The 23,520-nt window shown below is 37.8% G+C and overlaps 1 protein-coding gene across 2 annotated transcripts in view; it reads right to left on the bottom strand.

Moving 5' to 3' along the window:
- Nucleotides 1–8,836: 8,836 nt before the first annotated feature.
- Nucleotides 8,837–23,520, bottom strand: part of PRKD1 (protein kinase D1) — a gene marked incomplete at its 3' end in the record, with an annotated part of 322,889 nt that continues 308,205 nt past the window's right edge. For both annotated transcript variants that reach the window (XM_080708236.1, XM_080708235.1), the window contains 2 exons: nt 9,829–9,914; nt 8,837–9,055 (listed from right to left, as the gene is read on the bottom strand). In XM_080708236.1, coding sequence (XP_080564362.1) covers nt 8,837–9,055; nt 9,829–9,914 — 305 coding nt within the window. The remainder of the gene's footprint in view (nt 9,056–9,828; nt 9,915–23,520) is intronic.

The following is a 23,520-nucleotide window of genomic DNA, read 5'->3' on the forward strand; positions in this document are numbered from 1 at the left end:
ATAGTTCCTTTAAGTGATGATTAATTCAAGTACAAGCTTCATTTAAGTGATGATTCTTGTTCTTCCTGCTCCAGTCTAAAGAAGTGAAAATTTCCACAAAGTTTCCACAAAGATTCCAATTTATTAGAGGCTTTACATGCAGCCTGCATATATATTTCACACGCAGACATTTTCCTTTAGCAATCCTTGTCTTGTGGACACTAATGGAACCCAACATCCAATCAATACGAGTTATCTAGTGTGGATGCTAAAGTATGAGGAGAAAATAAAGATAATTTATTTGAATTACTTTGGAAACTGAGATCACTCAGTGTTCAAAGCTCAAGTACATTTCAACTTAGTTCTCAGAATAAGTCAGTCTCATACTTCAAAAAGGAAATATTTCAGGATTAAAGTGTATACAAAGAACATCATAAACTATGATGATTCTTTCATTTCCAGGAAAGACATTACAGCAATATTTTATTATTACTTAAGGTATAGAAAGAAATTTACAAATAATGCTTACATTTTTCAGCAGAGAGTAGCTGGAAGTCCAGATTAATTTAAAAAACCATGTATTCACAAAACATTTTGGATACAACCAATTATAGAAACATATGATTTCTCTTATTTCAAGATAGCATTTGTCCCAGAGAAAAGAAAATGTAGAGTTTAGATGATCAAACAATTCCATTTCTGGCTGCATATTCAAAAGAATTGAAATCAGTACCTAAAGAACTGTGTGCATTCCCATGTTCACTGGAGAATTATTATTATTATTATTATTATTATTATTATTATTATTTTTGGTGGTGGTACTAGGGGTGGAACCCAGAGGCTTTCTACCTCCGGGCTATACTCCCGGACCTATTTTATGTTTTGTTTGGAAACAGGGTCTCAATAAGTTGCTGAGAGCCTCACTAAGTAGCTGAGGCTGTCTTCAAACCTGTGTGATCCTCCTGTCTCAGCCTCCCAAGTGCAGGGATTACCAGCATGCACCACCATGCCCGGTCTGGAGGATTATTCACAACATTCCATATACAGAAGCAATCTATGTATTCATCAACATATGAATGGATAAGAAAAATACTGTATAAGTACACAAAGGAATACTACTGTATATTAATAATATGTAATACCACCACTTACATTAATATGACTATAATAATATTACTGTGTAATGCTAATTTTCCTAAAAGAGAAGAAAAAAAACTCTTGTTCATGACAAAATGGATGAACCTGGAAGATATCATACCAGGCGCAGAAAGAAATACTGTATGTTTGCATTTATATTTGGAACCTAAAAAATTGATGTCATAGAAATAGAGAGTAGAAAGTTACCAATGGCTGGTACATGAATGTATGTGTGTATGTAGAGGGGTGGTAAAGGGATAGGGAAAAGGTAGTTGTTGCTCAAAGGGTACAAAGTTTCAGTTAAATTGGAGGAATAAATTGTAGCAATCCATTGCATTGCCTGGATTAGTGGTGACCACACTAATAATGTATATAGTATTTAAATATTCAAAATTACTGGCAACATAGACTTTAGTGATCTAATACATTTTTGAGGTTAATTAGCTTGAGATAATCTTTCTACAATATGTACATAGATAGAAACAACACAATATGTCCCCTAAGTATGCATAATTATTTGTTGATTAAGATAAGTAAACACAAAATAATGAGAGTTGACAAAAGTATGCATCCTTATGCTTTGTTGACTCTCAAACTAAACCATGACTTCCATAAAAATCTGTGAATTAGAAGATAAGTAAGAAGTTATCTTTTCTAGTGTCTTAATATATAAGACGCTATATAAAGAAGCGAAAGAATTTCTAAGCCTGACATTCTTATCTATAGTCTAGATATCCAGAGGACACTGGGACTTTTTATTGACATAGTACTTTCTATGGTTGGCTAAACATGTCCCAATGGTCTATGTGTTAAAAGGTTTATTTCCCAGCCTGTGGTGATAATGAAAAGTGGTGGAGCCTTTAAGAGGTGGGGCTTGTGGGAAGTCTTGTATTCATGGGAGGCTTGCCCCTGAACGGGGGATTATGGGACCCATCTTACTCTCTTGCTCTTTTCTCTTCCCTGTTCAAGATGTGAGTGCTTTTACTTTGCCATGTGCTTTTTTTCCTTGATAAGTTGCCTCACCCTGGGCCCAGAAGCAATGGGGAAAGGGGATATGTTTCTCAAAGTGTACAAGTTACAGTTAGATTGGAGAGATAGGCTGTAGTGAGTGATCCATTGCATTACACTGTGACTATAATTATATGTATATATAATTATATATGTTATTATTGTTATAATAATATATAATTATATATACCATACATATCATATTATGTATACAATTATGAACTGAAATTTCTAAGACTGGGAGACAAAATAAACCTTTTCTCTCTATAAGTTGAGTATCTCTACTACTTTTTACGGCGGCAGAAAGCTGGCTAACATAGCATTCAATTCATTTTTGGAGTGCATAGCTTGTTTAACACTAAGGCTTTGGCTTTTTATTACAGGTACCCGTGAGTAGAGTCCTTGAAGATTTCAGAACTTGTGAGTACAATGGAGAAAGCAATTTGGGGAAAGAAACCCAGCTACAGAGTGCAGAACATGTTGGAGGGAAAAGAGCTGAAGGACAAGATCTGCTTAGGGTCCACATTTATAGCTAGTCAGAGGTCTACAATACCAGGACTGAGTTTAGACATAAAGATTTTGAAATTTTGGTGGGCCTCTAGGTAAAAATGTTCTTACACTCACGAAGAGATCAACTTGGCTGTAGAAAGTGTGGGGTGGCCAATATGGATTTGAGGGTGCTAGTGAAGGAAATGGTTGATTTTACAGAACTAGATCCTAACAGAATGAGACAATATTGAAATAGAAAATGAGAAAACCCTTGAGAAATACTTACAGATGTAGGGGCGAGGAACAATTTAATATTTGTTGAGCTGCAACATATGCCAATAATTTAGCTAAAAATTTTTAATACTCGTCTATAGAGTTATCCCAACTGCACTCTACAGTGAGTACCGCTGATTTTCTACTCCTCAGTAGATTAAGGACCTGAGACTTTAGAGGAGTTTATTTAAGTTTGCACAATGAGGCTTGGTGTTGAGATGGGCATGTGCTTGTTAAATGAAAAGGTCATGCCTTTCTGGTACCCCACCCAAACAGCTGGAGGCAGACATCAGAGAAGAAAAGTCCCATGGAGTATGGTAGTAATCTCATCTGTCTTTTCCTTTATTGCATTTCAACACATTGAATGTACTTGAAAATATTTGTTGAATGACTAAATAGTAATATCTTCCACCCACTGAACACTTTATTAATGCCTTGGGTCAAGTATACTCTAAGAGTTTTACAAGCACTATTCTATTGAATTTCTTATAACATCCCTGAGGAGACACAAGAGATTACAGTATTTTTATGGTCACCCAAACTCAAGCTTTGTCTTTCTCCACATGTGGTTTTTTTTTTTTATTTCTACATTATATTGTGGATAGATATTCACTGGTGAAAAAATGGGGCTTTTAAAAATGGGATCTATAAACAGAAAATAAAGTAAAAGAATGTGTATGAGGAATTTGGAAGAAAATGAGATAGAGACTAGATATTTGCTAAAGGGCTAGCAATGTTTGAGTTGAATTATTCATATCATTTGCTGTGTCTTGTTAAAGATGGGAAGGTGAGCTTCCTGAAAGTCAAAGTGTTAATTGTTAGTAGGTACCAAGCACAGCGAGGAATTGAGAGTAACTGAAAACTATGGGGTAGGGTCTGTCCTGATGGACATAAGAACAAGATTAAGAGTGAGGTAGAGCCGGGCGTGGTGGCGCACGCTTGTAATCCCAGCGCTTGGGAGGCTGAGACAGGAGGATCGCACAGGTTCGAAGCCAGCCTCAGCTACTTAAGTGAGGCTCTCAGCAACTTAGTGACACCCTGTTTCCAAATAAAATATAAAATAGGTCTGGGAGTATAGCCCAGAGGTAGAAAAAAACCCTGTGTTTCACCCCCAGTACCACCAAAAAAAAAAGAAAAAAGAAAAAAAAAGAGTGAGGTAGAAGGGCGACTCAGAAAACAACACAGAAAAAGCCTACTACTTTCTCTGAGCTACAAGATAAATTAATTTAGATTGAGGAGAAAAAGAAATATCTCAACCCAAGCCCAAAAGGCCCAGGCAACTGTGCAGGTCCCCACTTATACCTTATTATGGAAACGGGAAATGCCTACGTGGTCATAAGGAATTATACTGTTCAGATACTCGGAACCTCAAAAGGAAAATAGGGGTTAAATGTAATTTTGAATTGTGTGTGTGTGTGTGTGTGTGTGTGTGTGTGTGTGTGTGTATGTTACTGGTGATTGAACTCAAGGGCGTTCTACTTCTGAGGTACACCCCCAGCCATTTTTGTTGTTGTTGTTGTTGTTGTTTTGAAACTGGGTCTCACTAAGTTACTGTGGGCCTTGCTACTTTGCTGAGGAAGGCCTCAAACCGGTGATCCTCCAGCCTCAGTCTCTCAAGTACTGGGATTACAGGTATGCACCATCATGCCCAGCTCTAAATTAGATTTTTACACTCACAAAGAAAATCAGGTATTTCTCTGAGCACTGTCCTCTTGCTCAGGGATAAACCAAGAACAGCAGTTTGACCAGATGGCTCAGGATGCACAAAAACCAGCAATTTTTATGACACGAGTGAGCCGATTATATCATTGCTTAAGGAACACTGCCTCTGTGACAGTGACGGACAATATTTCCTTTCTAAAACTGGCTCTGTCATTTCTTTTGTCAGAATGAGATAAGATACATCTGTTGTATCAAAAGTATTGGTCTGCTCCCTGTACTGGCCCACCCCTGTCATTTAATGCTAGAACACACCACTGATACGAAGTGTGGACAATTTTATTGGTGATATTTAGCATAAAACATGAGGGCTGACTCACAGAAATCAAAGTCTCTGCAGCATCACTGATCTCCTAGGTAAAGGAAAATGATGTGACGTTTAGTGGGCCTCTGTTTGCTGTACACTGGCAATTCCTTTCCCTTCCCTATGCTTCATGACATGGCAGAGCAAGGTCAATATTGCTGCCTCTCAGAGAGCTCCCTGCGGCCTGGCTACTGGGAGTAGGTTAAGAGGGTCCTTCCTGGCCATTACAAACTACTGACAAGGATGGCAAGAACACACCCCAGAAGCCGGGCGTAGTAGTGCACGCTTGTAATCCCAGCACTCGGGAGGCTGAGACCGGAGGATCGTGGTTCGAGGACAGCCTTAGCTACTTAGTGAGACTTCTGCAACTTAGTGAGACTCTGTTTCAAAATGAATAAAAAATAGGGCAGAGAGTGTAGCTTGGAGGTCGAATGCCTCTGGGTTCCATCCCCAGACACATACACATACACACACACACACACACACACACACACACACACAGCACCCCCCCCAAGGCTGAAACCATTCTCCACAGCATTTTTTGTTGCTGTGTACTTCATTCTTGAAATTTATTTTGATTTCCACAATAGTGCCCTATTTGATTCTATCCCGGAACATTCCTGTTTAATTTTCCTCTTGTGACTGGTAATCACACATTGACATTTCTAAGGTTTGTGCCCCAAGATCACTTTCCTTCTTGCTATATTCTGATCTCCCCATATATCAGAGTCCTATTCTCAGCATATTGTTACCTCCATAACCTCTAAATCTGGACTTTCAACTTCAGAGTTCTTTCTGAAACTCCAGATTCAATACTGTAGTCTTCTTGCCTTCAAGGCATCCCAAACTGACTTCCCTCCAGGAAATTTGTATACAAATCTTCCAAAGTGAACTTATCCTTTCAAATCACTAACTTCTGATTGATAGTCCCATCAGTCATCCAAGCCAAAAGCCAAGATTCATCGTGAACCCTTTCAAAGTCCACATTTAATCGGTAGCAAAGTCTCACTGTTTCCACCTACAGCATCTCTTGCGTGAACCTCTTTCTCTCTCTGGCTCTTACCATCCTGTACGTATTCTTATGGTAGTTGGCCTGGTGTAGAGGCCTGCACCTGGCCTTGGCTTCATCTGGTTTCTGCGTTGCTGGCAGAGTTCAATATTTATGGTGCTTAATGGTTTCCTGAGATCCAATATATCAATCAATCAATCAATCAATCAATAAATTTGAAATCCTTAGAATAACATGCAAGGGCCTCTGGATCTAAGCTACTTCCTATCACTAATGGGCGGGCCTTGCCTGCTCTCCAGCCTACATCTTTTATCCTGCTATTAAGACCTAGTTTTGTGTGCATTATAGTACATTTCATCTTCAGATTTCTATCTCTGTTTTCTGACTTTTAACCTCCTATATACCTACTAGTATTTTTAGCCTTGCTCAAACATCACCCTGTTGCTTTCTTCCTATTACTGGTTTACGTGATGCTTTATACTTTTACATATAATTTTCTAAAAAGCTCAGGAAACTCGTTTTATTTGTTTCTGTCTAACAGTCACAGGAAAATCCTTTGAAAGAGACATGTCCAATTCACACTTAAAAACTTAGAGTCTAGCAAAGTGCTATGGAAAAGAAAAGTTCAATAAAATTTTCTTGCATGAATAACTGACTGCTGTGTGGTTTTATAATTTAGAGTAACTCGCTCTAAGTTCTTCTTCCCAATCAAGCACTGTAATTTTTCATAGTATATAGGTAATATTATTGTTTCCTAGCCTACAGTCATTTTAGGATCCCATAACAAATAAGAAAATAAGTTATTGATTACATTTTATATTGCAGGTGCTAAAAGCTAAAAGCTTGACATATGTACTTAAATGATTATAATTTAAATTATGATATTCTCTCTCTCAAGAGCTAGACATATGCATTTAAAATGTGATTATAATTAAAATTATGATATATATTCTCTTTCTCCTCTCTCTTTCTCCCCTCTCTCTCTCCCCCACCACCCCCTCCAGTACTGAGGACTGAACCTAAGGACATTCTACCTTTGAGCTATACCTGCAACCCTTTTTATTTTTTTAAACATGGTCTCACTAAGTTGCTTAGGGTATTAATAAATTGAGGAGGCTAGCCTTACACCTATGATTCTCCTGTTTCAGCCCTCCAAGTACTGAGATTTCAACTTTCCATCACTACACAGGCTTGATCCTCTTAATTCACATTATGTGCGTACTAAGAAGGAAAGATTTTACTCCTTTCCTCTTTCTCAATTTGCTTTTTTAGTTTCTTATCATAGGAAAGGTTCTGTTTATATTTTTAGGTGGGCAACAGAGTCACTGCCCTCCTGTAAATCTGATAACACATCTGTATGTTCCCGTATGCACAGTCACCTCAACATGACACACACATCCATACCCTACCCTTAGAGAAAAGCAGTATACTGAGGAATTATTAAGACCTATTGTTTTAAAATTCAGCAGTAACACAAAGCAGAGCCTAACCTTTGGAAAGATCAACTATTCTCCCTTCATAACTCCAAGATGAAGTAGAATCTTTAGTAGTAACTCACTTATTAATACAATCAAATGTTCCAACACTTATTCTTATAAACATTAAAAAAAGGGGGTACATAGAAACCCCATCTTTATGCTAGGAAGGAAAACACCCCACACTATCTTCTCCATATACCCACAAAGCTGTCAGGGCCAGGCTTAGTTTTCCCTTCTTCAGCTGGAGAACCTAATTCAAGTTGACTTTTTCCTAGGGATTATTTTTTAATCGTTATGCTTTTGTTGTTAATCTCAGAACCATCTTGTTTAGTATATGAAAAGAAACGAGAGCCAGAATTCTAATAAGTCGCTGGCTTATACTGAGCAAATCAGAAAACTCCTACTAATTCCTCCCACTTCCTGATTGGCTTTGGTCACTTTCTCTTGAAAAGTCTTCCTTTCCATCGGAAGCCCTGATGACAAAAAAGCTAGAAAGTCTTCACTACCGCTGGCAACACACTTTTACCAACACACCTTACCAAGTGGATCCAGCTGACTTCTAGACTTCAAGATTCTGAGACTTTTTTCTAATTTTTTTTTTTTTTAATTTGAGCAGATATCTCTGCACCCAATGGGACTGAAGACAGGAGCACAGACTATGAATGGAAATAACACAGACACATATTTTGACAAGAATATTTATTTGTTATTATCGAAAAATACACAAAAGGCAAAAGGTCGCTTAGCTGCTGATTTTCCATCGTACAGCAGGGTCTTATATGAAAGGGAGAAACATATCTGTTATATATAGCAGGTATATTTCTAAGGCATTTAGGCTTAAGAGCAGAAGGCTCTGTATACCCAGGTACATTTACTTGAGTTGAAATATACTGAGGCACACCAGGCAGGTAAAACATTTGCAACCATACAGTAAAACTCATGCATTTGTGTCTTAGGACTTTACACCCCTCCTCCTCCATCTTCTGTTTTCTCCACTTGGGTTTTGAGTTGTTCACAGAACACTAGTAATGATCTACTCTTCGAGAGTGTTTACTATGATAACACCAGTGGGACCCGGCAAACAGAACTATTTCACAACAGGTTCTGTCTCTGACCAAAAAGAGGCTCCAGTAAGAAAAACACTGATTTGCAAAGGCACAGTGGAGACAGGTTTAATGCATTAAATATAACATGAATCATTCACAATAACAAGTTTAGTGTTGCAGGGAACTTTTGTTAATACAACACAGTTGGTCACACAAAATACAAATGCTTCTGTTGATTTGTCTTGGCAACTCAGATACATCAACAGTGCTAACAGTTTAACAGCTTTGTTCTCATCTGACAGAAAATAATGGCAGTTCTGCAAGGCAAATGTTAAACCTGACCGTATGTATTTATTAATTCCACAGTGTTTTGACAGATTATAGGGGATGGAACTCAGAGGATGCTGACACGCTCACTAAGGGCTTTCATCTCCCGTTCTTCAGTCTCAGGACTGTCACTGTGGCTAGCACCTGGGTGGATCAGGTGTGCTGGGTACTGCAGCCCCTGCTCGCCGGCATATTGTTCCCACCGCAAGTCATCACTTTCGTGGGTGATGTAGCGTTCTCCAATTTTGCATTCCAGCTCTCGTAAATCTACCCAGGTGTGGTAGTCCTGAAGAAGACATTCCCAGATATTACCACGGTGATCATTACAATGCAACCAGCTGGCTCATATGTTGCCAGTTCCCACAATCTAGGAATCACCCATTTTTTTCCCCCACTCTTAACTGTACTGTACATGCATCATGCATCAGCACCAAGGCCATCCTGTGGATCTAAATTTGGGCATCCATGCTTATTGTCAATACTTAGGAATGTTGATTTTTTTTAAAAGTTAATACCTACAAATAATACTTCAGTATTTCAGAGTATCATTTTTCTGAAGTTTAAGTTCCATGTGAACATAACAAATATTAAAGAGAAGATAGCATGCTTTACATTCATACATAAACATACACTTGATGTCTGCCATGCACTCGTATGCATGCATAATATCTTAGGATTTAAAAATATAGCTTCCAAATGATTATAGTGCATGACCAGATGGGCATCAATTTGGACATTTATCAGGATTACACATGCAGATGCTTTTGAAATCTGGTCCTCTGAGTTCTGTTATGATCTTTGGTGTTTTTTTTTTTTTTTTTCCTGTGCATGTGTGTATATGTATGTCTCCCTTGCCAAATTTTCCTGGTAGAACAGGAGAGGTCGAGAAATATAAAACTGTTATTACATCCTTAAAAGTTGCATGCATTTTGGGAAACAAACTGACATTAGGATAACTATACTTTAACAATGTGACAAAAGACTTCTACATTTAATATTTAAATGTTATAGATATTTGGAAGCTTGTCTGACTGAGTATAATTAATGATTGTTTTTTACCTGTAGCCAAGGGTGACTCAAGGTCTTATCCACACTATAGCGCTTTCTCATTTTTACTTGCAGCAAATTATTGATAAGATCAATGGCTGGAAAAAATTAATTATTGGTAAAAATAGATGACAGATAGAGAACAAATGCATAATTCATGTACAGTATATTTCACATCTGCTATTTTTGCAGAGTTAAATGCAGCATGGTGATAATAATCACTAGAACCTGAAAAAATTTTTCTCTTGAGAATTTTAAAATCTTGGCCTTTATTTTATTTTAAATACTAAAAATATGAAGTTGAAAATAATTGTGGAGAAAAGAGTATTAGAGGCTGTTGTGAATAGGATGTGAATTTCAATTGGTTTACTATTTATTTTTATTGTAAGAATTTTTAAGTATGCATCATGTAAGTATGTCTTGCACTAATGTCAGAAAAAAACTAATAGTCAAGAAAAGAATTAACTAATTTTCTTACAAAGTGTTTTTAATATTTGAATACACATAATGGGCTCCATGGTATTGAATTAAATTAGACATATGCAGACATCATCTTCATGTGCAAAAAAATGTAGCCTAACATGTGCCATGTTTCAGGATACACTTGGAGCCTAAAATTCAATGCTCCAAGAGAAAACACTTTTGTCTCCTTCACTTTTTTTCTTCTTTTTTCCTTTGTGGTACTGGGGATTGAGTCCAGGAGTGTTTTACCTCTGAGCTACAACTCCAGCCTTATTTAACTTAATTTTATGTGGAAGCTAGGGAGAAAAAGGGTCATAGGAGGAGCTCTCATGAAGAAGGAGAAACTATAGATGAGCAAATAAGGCGACCTAATAGAGGGATGGGAGGGGAAGCAGGACATTCCCTAATGTACATGCTGCGCATTCATCAACATATCAAAGCCAATCAGTAAGCCAAAGAGGGAGGGAGGGAGGGGGAGGGGGAGGGATGGGAATTGGGGAAGAGCTAAATGAGTGATGTGTGCATATATGCCTCTACCATCTCGTACTCCATTAAGATGTATGACTACAATGCACCAATTAAAATTAAATAATAAATAAATAAAATAGGTAGCTGGTTTAAAAAATGAGAACTCTCCAACCTTCCCAACCATCAAGTCCTGAATGGGACAGCTTAGAATCCTTGTTTGGTCTGTATCAATCTGTATAGACCTGAACATATAGACTGTGTCATAAATTCAGAGGACCAAATGTAGTTTCATTTCCATGAAAATATATCAGAATCCTCCTTGTTATCAAGAGAAGTGATTTCCACAGTCTTTTGGTAATATAGAATTGTGTTTCTCTGTTGCTAATTGTCCTAAGTATTTGCCTGCACTGAACGGGTATATAATCAAACACTAAAGAACTCTCTAATTGAAGAACTTACATGCAACAGCATGCATTTAAGTGTCATCTGTTCCTACCCACTCTTGCCTCAGCTAGGGTACCTGAGGAAAATTGGACTTAGTACAATTTCAAACTCCAAGCGTGTGTGCTCGAGGAGCTTTTGAAAGTATGCTGCTCTCGGCGGACTGTGTATGGGGCATGTACTTTAAAACACCCATCCGCATGACTTACTCACTGGAGAGTAAAGTGCACCTTCCGTTCGTGCTGCTGGAAAGTCACAGAGCTAAACTGGAGGGTGAGGGGGTGAAGGGAGACCATGTGTGGGACTGTGAGCTCGCCACCGCATTACGCTTCCCCAGACACTGCGGGGAATAAGAACATGCTATTAATCCACTCATTCTGCTTTGAATTCTATAATTAGGAAGGCAGGGATACAGTAATTCAACAAAAGGTCAGCTGTGTGCCCAAATGGGTCCCAGCGGTGCCCCACGCTGCCTGATGGGGGGGGGGGTACTGCTTGCTGGAGGAGAAGCCAGAAGTGGCTGAAGAGAATGGATTATGTTGAAGATGAAGACTTGATCCTCAGAATGAGGCAGACAATCAGAAGTGTGGCTATGCCACAAATATCCTGTGACCTGAATACGTGAAGTAAGGAGATGGTAGGACCACCGGGGAAAGTCGTCGTCTAGGGAACAAGAAGCAAACTAGAGGGGCTGCGTGTGTGTACAAATACATGAGTATATAAATATATCTATATCTTTTAAATGTATTTTATACATTTATATTTTTTGGTGGGAGAAAGCAGAAATAATTAACTATTAAAGGTTGGGTCCTATACTTGAATGTTGAGACCATGGTGTTAGTAGAAAAACAGCTCTGTCACTGGTATTTCTATCCATTATCTTTCTTGGAATGCTCAAAACAACCTTTCATATTAATCAAGTCCCATACAATCCATTATTAACTTCACTGTCCCAAATGCCTCTTGCTAAATCCATTTGTAAGCAGAAATTCTAAGCCACACGGGGTGGCTTATACCTACAATCCCAGAACTTGTGAGGCTGAGACAGAAGGATCCTATGTTTGAGCCACCTATGAGTCTCACCAACTTAGTGGGACTCTGTTTCAAAATAATAAATAAAATAGGGGTGGGGGTGTAGATAGAAGGTAGAATGCCCATGGAGGTTCAATCCCCAGTAAACTTCTCCCACCCCACACACAAAAGGGCTCTAAGGTTTTTTTCCTCCTTTCTATTTTCCAATGTTCTTTTTTTCGGTCTTCTCTAAATTATGCATCAAGCACAGCCTCAATGTATGCATTTTCAATATGATCCACAAAAACTTTAAATCAATTTTATGTAAACACAAGGAAAAGAAGACTATTTTTAAAAACTAAAATAAATTAAAAAATAAAAACATATTCCTAAAAAATCTATACAATATGCTTGTTATAGTTCCACACATGTATGCATCAGTCACTCATTTATCTGCTCATTCACCAAATCTTAAAAAGGTCATGACAAAACTCAGGCCCTGCAGAGCTTGCAATCCAGTTGCAAAGGCAAGAGACAGATGCACTGAGCCCTCCTTCATTACCACAGGTAACATAATGACAAAATGCACCATTTAAAATCTCCAACCTTGATCAGCCAAGCACAGAAGGAGAAGGTACATATGTTTCCTCTAGTATGCCCAACTAGGGATCACAGAGGATACCAGTGGTACTGCAGATAATGGAGGGGAAATACCAGCAAGGCTTGAATAGAAAGATAGGGGAGGAGGAAGGATGAACTTGATTAATGTGGGCCCACATCCGAATATGTGTAAAATTATGAATATGACATGGTTACCCGGGACAATCATTGTTTGGGGGGGAAGAGTACATCAAGTATAGTTTAAATGTATACCATTTATGTTCAATAAAATTTTTTTAAAAATAATAAATAATAAATAAATAAAATCTCCGACCTCACACTGGGCATGGTGGCACACACTTGTAATCCCCTTGTTTGGGAGGCAGAGACAGGAGGATCGCACAGGTTTGCAGCCAGCTGTGGTAGCTTAAGAGACTCTGTTTCCAAAAATAAAAAAGTATAAAATAGTTCTGGGAGCGTAGCCTGGAGGTAGAAGGGCTTCCAGGAATCCCAGTACCACCAAAATAAATAAATAAATAAATAAATAAAATCTCCGACCTCTAACTAATATCCTACTTAAAAAAAAATGTTTTCCTTTCATAGCCTACCCTTCTTAGTACTATTTATGTTCAAGATGAAATGACTTGACATTACTCTACATGACAGTTCTTCAAATCTTTGGGAACAACGATCCACTTTATCTTCTACAGTTGTCTTTTAGACCCGTGGTCTTCCTATAATGTTTACTAGCTTTATTTTTTTCAATGTCCCTGTTAAAATTCAGGGATAATTACTGAGAAATTTTTTTATCGTTATTAGCTACTAATTTGCTTTATACACACAGATAATATTCATGCAGTCTAGGAGCAAGGGATTTTTATTCTTTTAAAATATTTTCAAATACGTATTCTTACTTACTCCTCACATAAACCATATGAAAGCAGTTATTATTGTAATCTCCCTTTTGTTGAAAAGGAAAAAGTGAAGCTTAAAAAGAAAGAAGAACCTTGCTCAAAGTTATTCACCTCCCAGGCAGCAGAGCTGAGGTTGAAACCTAGGGGACTTGGCTTCAAAGCCTGTTCTCTCCTACATGTTGGCAGCCAGCAGCCACATGACACTGTCAGCTCATTATTAGTAACTGATAGTGATGTCAACAATTAGCTAATTTTTAAAACCTTTTTCTAATCATGAACATTAAATTCTTATTAGTTAGATTTCTACCATACTTTTATGTATTTGAACACAAGGATGTGTCTGTGTGTGTGTGTGTGTGTGTGTGACTTTAGTTCACTTTTAGTGGTCAGAGACTAGTCTGAATATGACATAGTCCCATTCTATCAGAGAGGCTAATCCTCCTAGCGCTGGCCATGTCCACATGGAATAAGCTTCTCTGCTATGTATTAAACTATTAGAACCTTTAAGCATAGGGTTCGCTGACTATTCCAGATCACAATCCCAACTGCTATGCCTATTAACTAATATTTGAGCAAGGTTTCCTTTCTCCTAGGAGTGCTCCCATCCAGCCCATGTTGTACTGTCTCCAGAGGGAATTGGGGAAGACTGTTTCCCCATATGCTTTATTATAGTCAGGACACATTGGTTCTTGATGTAGCTAATACTTCCAATCTGACGATCCTACTTTAAAAAGAAAGTGCAGTTATTCTGGAATAAGATATTCTCAGCAAAATAATACTGACTAATAATGACTTTTAGTCATTCCCTTCTATGGATCAGGATTTGTTTTCCAAATGTTTGAGAACCATCTATTCAATCACTCATCCTAAAATTTTGTCAGGAATAGATGCTAAGTTTCTTGTTGAAAGATTTCAGGATCCATTCTTTGTCTCTTTCAGAAATTTGGACAACTCCAGTCTGTTGTCTCCTCCTCCTCCTCCTCCTCCTCCTCCTCCTCTTCCTCCTCCTGTTCCTCTTCTTCTTCCTCCTCACTCATCCTCCTTTTTTATAGTGATGATTGAATCCAGGAGCATTCTACCTCTGAGCTACCCTCCACCCAGTCCTTTTTACATTTTTTAAAATTTGAAGCAGAGTTTTGCTACTTTGCTGAAGGGTTTGCTAAGTTGCTGAGGTGGTCCTTGAACTTGAAATCCTCCTGCCTCGACCTCCTAAGTATTAGAATCACAGGTGTAGGCCACTGTGCTTGGCTGGTCTCTTAAATATCCTAGCATCTCTCTTTTATCCACAATTTATTAAAGGGATTGCTCTAAGAGTACATCTGTTAACTTCTTCAGTACTTAGTATTCATTCATCTATGGCTGCCCCTGGGGCCTTTTGTTGATGCTTCCATTTCCCCCAGGCATTAGCTTCCAGAAGAGACTGCTATATGTAATTCATCAAGAACAAAGGATTCATGGCAGGGGAATGGGAAGCCATTTGTAAAGAGGCAGTAAGACTAGTAAAATCACAGTAAGACTAGCCAAACATAAGAAAGATGGAGGGGGAGGGAGTTGGGGAAGGGCTAAATGAGTGATGTGTTCATGTATGACTCTTCCATGTTGTACCCATTAACATGTATGACTACAATGCAGCAATAAAAAAGGAAAAAGAAAAAGGATAGTAAAAACTAGTAAAACTAGACCAGCCATAGCAGTCCCAGAAGAGAATCGACAACCAGAAAACAAAATACAAAGTCTGAATGGGGGATCGACTCCAGTTCCCAAACTAAATCAAAATCCAGAATTCTGATCCAGAAGGCTTGTGGCTGGACATGACTTTGCTCCTGTAAGGGAGAGAGGGAGGAGACAAGACAGAAAATTGGGCTAGTGCATGAGTTCCTCTCAAAAACAAATCAAAGGAGATAGCACAGGATGGCTGTGGAAAACAGGGAGGAAAGGAGAAGGGAAGGCCAGGAGGAAGGTGGCATGCTGGCAGAGCATCAGGCCAAGATGCTGCTGCTGCGGCAGGAGAGGCAGAGAAATACAGAAACTCTCCAAGGATCTGGAGACTGAGGAATCCTTAGCCTCATGAGAAAAAGATACTTGGGTAAGTAGAGAATATCTTGGGGATTATGGGTATCTCGTACTTGTTTTCACAAAAAATAGCAAAAGGACTACCTCCCAAAATCTAGGTACAGGGGGAAGTACACAGCAACTGAGTGCTAGTCTTTCAGTCCTTTTGAGCAATATTTAGATGCCATTTTGAACAACTGGGTTTTGGCTAGAAACAGCAATACAGGAAATAAAGATACTCTTGGTTTCACGTCTTCCTCCCCTTATTCTCTTAGTTGAAGGGCCTGCCCCATGTGGAGAAAAGGAGCAAAATAAGTGATGGGCAGTTAGTTCTTCCTTTTTTTTTTTTTGGTACATATAACACCAACTTTTTCAAAGTGTACAGTGGTTATTTTCTGATTATACCTGGCAATAACTTTATTCATCTTTAAGCTCAATGCTTTCCTTCCATCCCTTTAGCAGCTAGGAAACATAGGTAGTCTTTCATTTCCCTTTCTTACTGGAACATTTTAAACAACTATAGGATGAAATTTTCAATTTAAAAATGCCTCTATCATGAGCAAGGGTGTTTGTGCTTTCTAAAATGTCTTTAGCCATATATTCATGGTGTTTCCTGTAAGATTAAGAAAAATCTACTTCTTGAGGTCTCTTTCTTTTCCTTTTTTGCTGCAACAAATTCTTGGCCAACAATTATTTTTTCTTAACTTCCTATACAGCAAATTTTCTCCATACTCCATCAGGCAAGATACTAAATGTCAAGAATGCAAAGAGAAAATTTTATCAAATATTTCCTTTGAGCAGAATGGAACTTTTGGGAACTGTTAGGATAGCAGAATTTCTGTATAGACTATTTTCTAGGAGCACAAGGATACCCAAACAAGACAAAATTAAATGGTATATGTAGGTGCTGAAGATTTTATGTTTTATTTTATTGTGATACTGGGGAATTGAACCAGGGGCATTCTACCTCTGAGCTATATCTCCAGCCCAATTCTTTATTCTAGATTTGGAAACAGGGTTTCTCTAAGTTGTGGAGGGCCTCCCTAAGTATCTGAGGCTGGTCATGAACCTGTGATCCTCTGGCCTCAGCCTCCCAAGTACTGGGATTACAAGCATGTGCCACCATACCTGGCCTGGGCATTATGTGTTAATATGAAAAGAAATATTCCATCTGAGTATAATTGTATAGGTTTCATTTTCTTTGGTATCAAGGCACAGAATTGTCTTTGAAATTGTACAAAGTATGTTAAAGCCAATCTTCATTTCAAATGCAGGGACACAACAAGTTTGTGTGTATGCAAGGTATATTTGCATGTGTCCTTGATATACTAAAGGGCATCCAGAGCTTGCAAAAAAATCCTACAAAAAGAAAAAGTAACTGGACATTAAATACTTAATGGGTCCCTCATGTCACACTCTCAGTCCAGTTCCACTTCCTATCTTTTATTGTGCATGCCTGAGTCTTGGTTTTCGCTCCTTGGAGGTCACACGAATTGGGTATTAATTTTTGCACATAAAATTCATAAATCTTTAAAACATAATGTATCTAAATTTTAATGCACTAGATAAATGCTTGCTAAATGGCATTTGGTAGTTTTAATGCATTAATTAGAAATTTAAATGGCATTTTTCTTAGCTTTAAGATTTAATACCCATATTGTGTGCATATGGTTTGTATATTTTGGCTATAAATATTCCTGGATGATAAGACATCACAACACTACAAAATGTAAAAGTGCATAAGATCAGTAATGACTTCTGTCAGAAAATCCGAATGATTCTGAGAACATTGCAGTAGGGACTGTTTGCTGCATAATATTTATAATTTTACAGAAGGAAAATTACCTGTGACACTCAGGGGCTGATTTCTTTTGTCCAGACACAGTACTTTTTTATTTTAATTCTTTCCCATTCTGTCTTCTCTCCACCTCTAAATTATTCAGGTTCATATTTTCAGATTGGAAGCCAGATCAAAGCTCTCATTCATCCTTGTGACAGAGCCATCACCAATCAACCTGTAGGCGCCTGGCCCCTGTGCTTGTGTTTACTTTTTTCCCTTTCACTTCTGTCTCCTTGTCTACTGCAGTGTAGTGCCCAGTACTTCTCTGCCTTTGGTCTGCTTCATGCTGATGGTAAGTTGTGTGTTTATTTTAAAAATCGTTTCGCAACCCTTCACATTCCAGCTCTCAACCCAGCATGCTGTTGCTGGGCAACACTAACTGGGACGCTCCTCTCAGGGGCTGAAACCAGAGGCTGCCAGCAGCAAACAAGGCCACTGGAAATCATCCTCACACTCGTTCCTGAGTCAATTACCGGAATCCAATGAAGTGCAAGACCTTTAGAGGCTCGAGTTGGTGTCTTTCCTTGTTCACCTCTTTCCTCTGTAGAGAGTCCTTCTATCAATGGTTACTCTTTCACTCCACTTTCAATTTCATTTCTTCCTGAAGACTAGCAACACAATCTTGGAAATCGTGAATTCTTTCAACACAAGCACATGGAAGTCACTATACTGCTGCCCAACTGATTCAAAATTTAGGGTAGAAATAAAAATATTTGCATATTATTCTAATGATGATGCTAGGGTGGACTCTCCTCTCTTTTGTTTTTTCACTCATTTTCACTGCACTTGAAAATCTTTTGGAGAGTTTTGTTTTTAAATACTGATACTCAAAAGAAGGTCAAATAAGTGTGTGTGTGTGTGTGTGTATGTGTGCACATGTGTACGTGTGTGCATGTGCGTGCGTGCGTGTGTGTGTGTGTGAGAGAGAGAGAGAGAGAGAGAGAGAGAAACAGACAGACAGACAGACAACCCAGGGGCCTTCTATTTCCAAGCTAAACCCCCAATCCCATTTTATTTATTATTTTGAAACATGGTTTCACTAAGTTGCTGAGGCTGGGTTTGAACCTTTGATCCTCCTGTCTCAGCCTCCTATAATCCTCCTGTCTCACACGTGGCTCAAGCGAATATCTTTGAGGGAGAAGACTCCAGGTATTGGTAGTTTTAGAAGTGCCCCCCAGGTGTTCTAATATATGCACCTAGAATTGAATTTGACTATGCGAAGTAGCTTCTCAGACTTTCACATGCATATGAATAATAGTTCTGGGATCTTACACTGAAATTCTGATGAGTTATGTCTGGAGTGGAGGCTGGTAGTCGCTATCTTTAATGGCTCCCAGGCCAATGCCAATACTGCTGATCTTTAGAACACATTTGGAGTAGCAAGGGGCTGGATATATGAGGACACTGGAAGTGGTTAATAAATGGTTTAATCCTGCCCAAAGAGACCTAAAGAGAAACATAATAAAAGGTACCTAAGCATAGAGAAAGGTATCTGTTCTCAGTCCCATCGAACTCAGTATTCTAAAGTGAAGACAGAGGAAGATTTCAGGACAACTTCTGCTCTGAAGGTAGTGTTAGGAAGAGCAAGCAATTTGCATTACAGAAATAATTTCCCAGATAACTACAGGCTGTAGCAATGGGCAATGATGACAGTTAACGGAGACAAAAGAAACTAACTCCTCCATTTAAGTCCCCTTCTTTCAACCCCTCCAAAAGATCTAAGCACAGAATTAGAAAATTTGGCTTATCAACAATGTATATTAGAAATAATTCAGGTTTTAAATTCACAGTAAACTCAGTATGAGTCTATGTATTGTCCTCAAACCAAATGTTATTTTATATCATGCTAAGAAAAATGTTTGGAAGTGGCAGCTTCATATTACTCTTAATTAGACGTTATTGAACCCTGAATCAGATCCGTTGCGAGGTTAGATTTAAAATACACACACACACACACACACACACACACACACACACACAAAGAGGATTGTTTTGACCTGTATGAAGAGGAGGTCAAAAGAAAAGAAAGCTTACTGCTCAGGAGAGGCATGGGGAGAGTTGATGGCTACTTTCAAAACTCTGAGATGAGTCTTTATTTGAAAAAGGAATTGGATTCTTATTACCCATAGACATAAACACAGAGATTTTTGCTTATTGTGTTATGATCAAATTAAGAAGAAATTTGGATCTTCATAAAATTGTGTATTTTCTATCTCTGGAGCAATTTAAAACTGTTCTGCATAATTGCTCAGGGGATTGGTACAGAGAAGCAATATGAAGGCTAGATATGATTTTTAATATCCTGTATTTTTAAATATTAGTGTTTTTTAGTGTAGAAGGCAAACTTTCCAAATTCTTAACCTTTCTACATCCTCTAGTGAGACATTTCCCCCACATATTCATATCTCATATTTCAACTCAACCAGGATAGACATTCAGAAATGAAATTATAACTTTATAATTGAAGTATAAGGGAATACTTCAATTTGGGGATCAAACAAAAAGCCAACATTTGAGCACTTACAATGTCAGCACCATTGCTAAACCTTCGAATCTAGTTCTTTCTACAAATGATAATTTATTAGGGAAAATTCCATTATCCATGTTTTACTTGTTACCAAAATAAATGATTTATTTCCTAATGAGACTTGGTTTCAGATATTACCTCATTGGATTGTGAAATATTTATACACATGTGCAAAATTCACTCAACTGGTAGATATTTTTAAAATCATCATATGCCTTTAGCTTTTAATTATAAGGTTCCTTGTTAATGAGTAAAATACATTTTTAAAATTAAACATTTAACTCCAGAATTTTAAGTTGAGGTTGTTTAAAATGTTCACTCCCACAGAGGTTCTGACCCACATAATCCACTTTATTTTATCAGTTGTGATTAAATTTCCTGGCACCCAGTAAACAGTTTTAAGTAGTTTTCTGGCTACTCCCTGTGCCTCTCCTGCGTGATGTTATGTCTGACAGTGGTGTTAATATGTTGACAAATAAATCTATTCATTAATATGCAGCAGGCTTGCTGGATCTGCAAGCCTCATAAACTGTTACAAACACAGTTTAATTATTAAAATGACAATTGTCTTTCTTTTGTTCCTAAATCCATTGGATTCCTGGGTCTCATCTACTGAGGCTTCTTTTCAATGGGGTTATTTTTTTGTTTTGAACAATATGTAGTGAAAAGAGGGACCTACAGCTGGTTCCCTTTCATGGCAAAGTGCTACTTCCAACTTAAGTGTTTAGCATTCTGAAACACTGTTGGATTTTGAAAACATACCATGTGGTAATGGTGCTAGGCTTTTATTTAGCTTTTCTTTGTGTTTGTACTGGCTGTATTTTTCAATCTCCAATTTCTGGGGGGGAAAACACACTTGTGACCAATTTTATTTGAATTTACCAAGTTGAATGGTAGAAATTTCTTTTAAAATGAAACTTAGATGCTTTGATAAATTTAGTGCTTATTATCGCTATTCTGTGTCTTGAGATATCTTATATTCTATACTATACAGCTGAGGATTGAGATCAACTGGAAGAATAAATTATAGCTGTGCTTATCAGGGAAAAGAAGAGGCATAAATACTACCATTGAAGCTGTCAGAGCACACAAGTAGAGAAAACCTACGTCACTGGTACACCATCACAATCTGATAATTAATTTTGCACTAGAGACGAGCTTAGGGATTAATGCAAGGGCATTTCCTTTTTATACGTGGTATTTCAAGCCTTCCTGTTTGATCTTAATTCTTGAGAACACCAGCTAACCACGTGATTCTGAAGCTGAGCAGTAACAACACAGCAGGTGACCTGGGATAAGGTGCTTCTACTGACTTCACCTGTGAATACAGAAAATGATATTCTATCTGCAGGGCTCAGGGGCTCCTTGTGAGGCAATTTCTGAGACTGCCTCTGTGTTGATTACTGCCTGATTGCCTCCCTAATGACATATAAAGGATTATCAAAACTCATAAGAAAAAAAGTAATAATTTCTCTGGTGATCTTCATCATCTATTACTAACCTTCCTCAAATTTACTATATACCTCTAATTGCACCAATGTGATGATGGAGATATTCTGTTTCTCTAACCAGTCCTTTCCCATCTGTAGCAACAGGTCTGTCAACATTCTCTTAAGGAGACAAACTTATACTGAGGCAAATTGTATTTTGCTTTACCAACTATGCAGTCCACATCATTTGGTTACCTGGGTCACTTCTCTGCCTCTATGAATAAACTCAGGAAAAACAAGAGCTGTATAAATCAAATCATATATGTTAAAGAATCACATAAGATGAGTGTTACAATTCTAAGCAAATGAAATAATGGAGGGAAAGAGAATTGATTTGACTTTCACACTTGAAAACTCTTCTTTGTGTGGACGTGATAGGTTTAGAAACTTAAGATAACATCTTCATCTGCTAGTCACACTGTAGTGATTGGTGTTAGAGAAAAAGAAATGGGATCCTAAAGCTTTATTTAAAAATTTGGACACCTTTTAGACCATGCATGGATGACTTATAATTATGCAAAAGGTGTTACTCCATTTGTCCCTACACACTGATTTCACTCCAGGTATTTTTTTTTCTTATTTGTATTAAATTTTACAGAAATTATCATTAGTACCTGAGAAAAGATCTAAATTAGTAAGAAGAGTTTAAGATGAAAAAAAATCCTTATCTTATTTTCAGACCTACAATCTACAGAGTGCCTATTTTAACTATTTAAAACTTTTCTTTGAGAATATACAATTAACTTTAAAAATTAACACAAAAAATTAAAAATGAGCAATTGAACTAAACAAAAGTTTCTCAAAAGAAGAAATGCGAATGGGCAATAAGTACATGAAAAATATTCAACATCATTAGCAATCAGGAAATACAAATCAAAACTACACTGAGATTTCATCTAACACTAGTAAAAGTGTCAATCATCAAGAATACAAACAATAATAACTGCTAGTGAGTATGAGGGGTAATAGGAACTCTTATACAGTGTTGATGGGATCAGAAATTAGTGCATCTACCATGGAGATCAGTGTAGAGATTCCTCAGAAAAGATGGAGAATGGAACCACCATATGACCCAGCAATAACATTCCGGAATATCTTTCCAAAAGGAATGAAATCAGAATAACACACACACACACACACACACACACACACACACACACACACACATTTTATGTATATATATACACACATATATACATGTTTATAGAAGCACAGTTCATTATCGCCAAATTATAGAGCTAGCTAGTCTAGGTGTCCATCAACAAATGAATGGATTATAAAATGGTGGGATATACACAAATGGAATTCTACTTGGCCATAAAGAAGAACAAAATTATGTCATTTTCAGGAAAATGGATGGATTTAGAGAATATTATGCTAAGTGAGATTAGCCAGTCACAGAAAGTGAGAGGCCAAGTATTTTTTCCCTCTTTTTTCTCATATGTAAAAGTTAGGGATAAATAGGTATACAAAAGGGGCTCCAGATAAAGGAGAAACTCCAGTGATGCAACAGAGGGTGTGTAGGGGAGGGAAGTGGGATAGGAGGGATGAGAAGCTTAAAGAAGGAAAACACTTTGATTGATGCTATGTAACAAATACATAGCCGGGCATGGTGGTGCACACTTGTAATCCCAGCATTTGGGAGGCTGAGAAACGAGGATCGCGGTTCACAGGTAGCCTCAGCTACATAGTGAGGCCCTCTACAACTCAGTGAGACCTTTTTTCAAAATAAAGAATAAAAAATAGAACTAGAGGTGTAGCTTGGGGGGCAGAATGCCTCTGAGTTCCATCCCCAGTACCACAAACAACAACAACAAAAAACAAATACATAATAATCAATCACAACCTGAATACCATGGAAGGGAAAGGAGCATGGTGTGGTGCGGGAGAAAACTCACC

Source organism: Muscardinus avellanarius, assembly GCF_963383645.1.
Source record: "Muscardinus avellanarius genome assembly, chromosome: 12".
Classification (NCBI taxonomy): Eukaryota; Metazoa; Chordata; class Mammalia; order Rodentia; family Gliridae; genus Muscardinus; species Muscardinus avellanarius.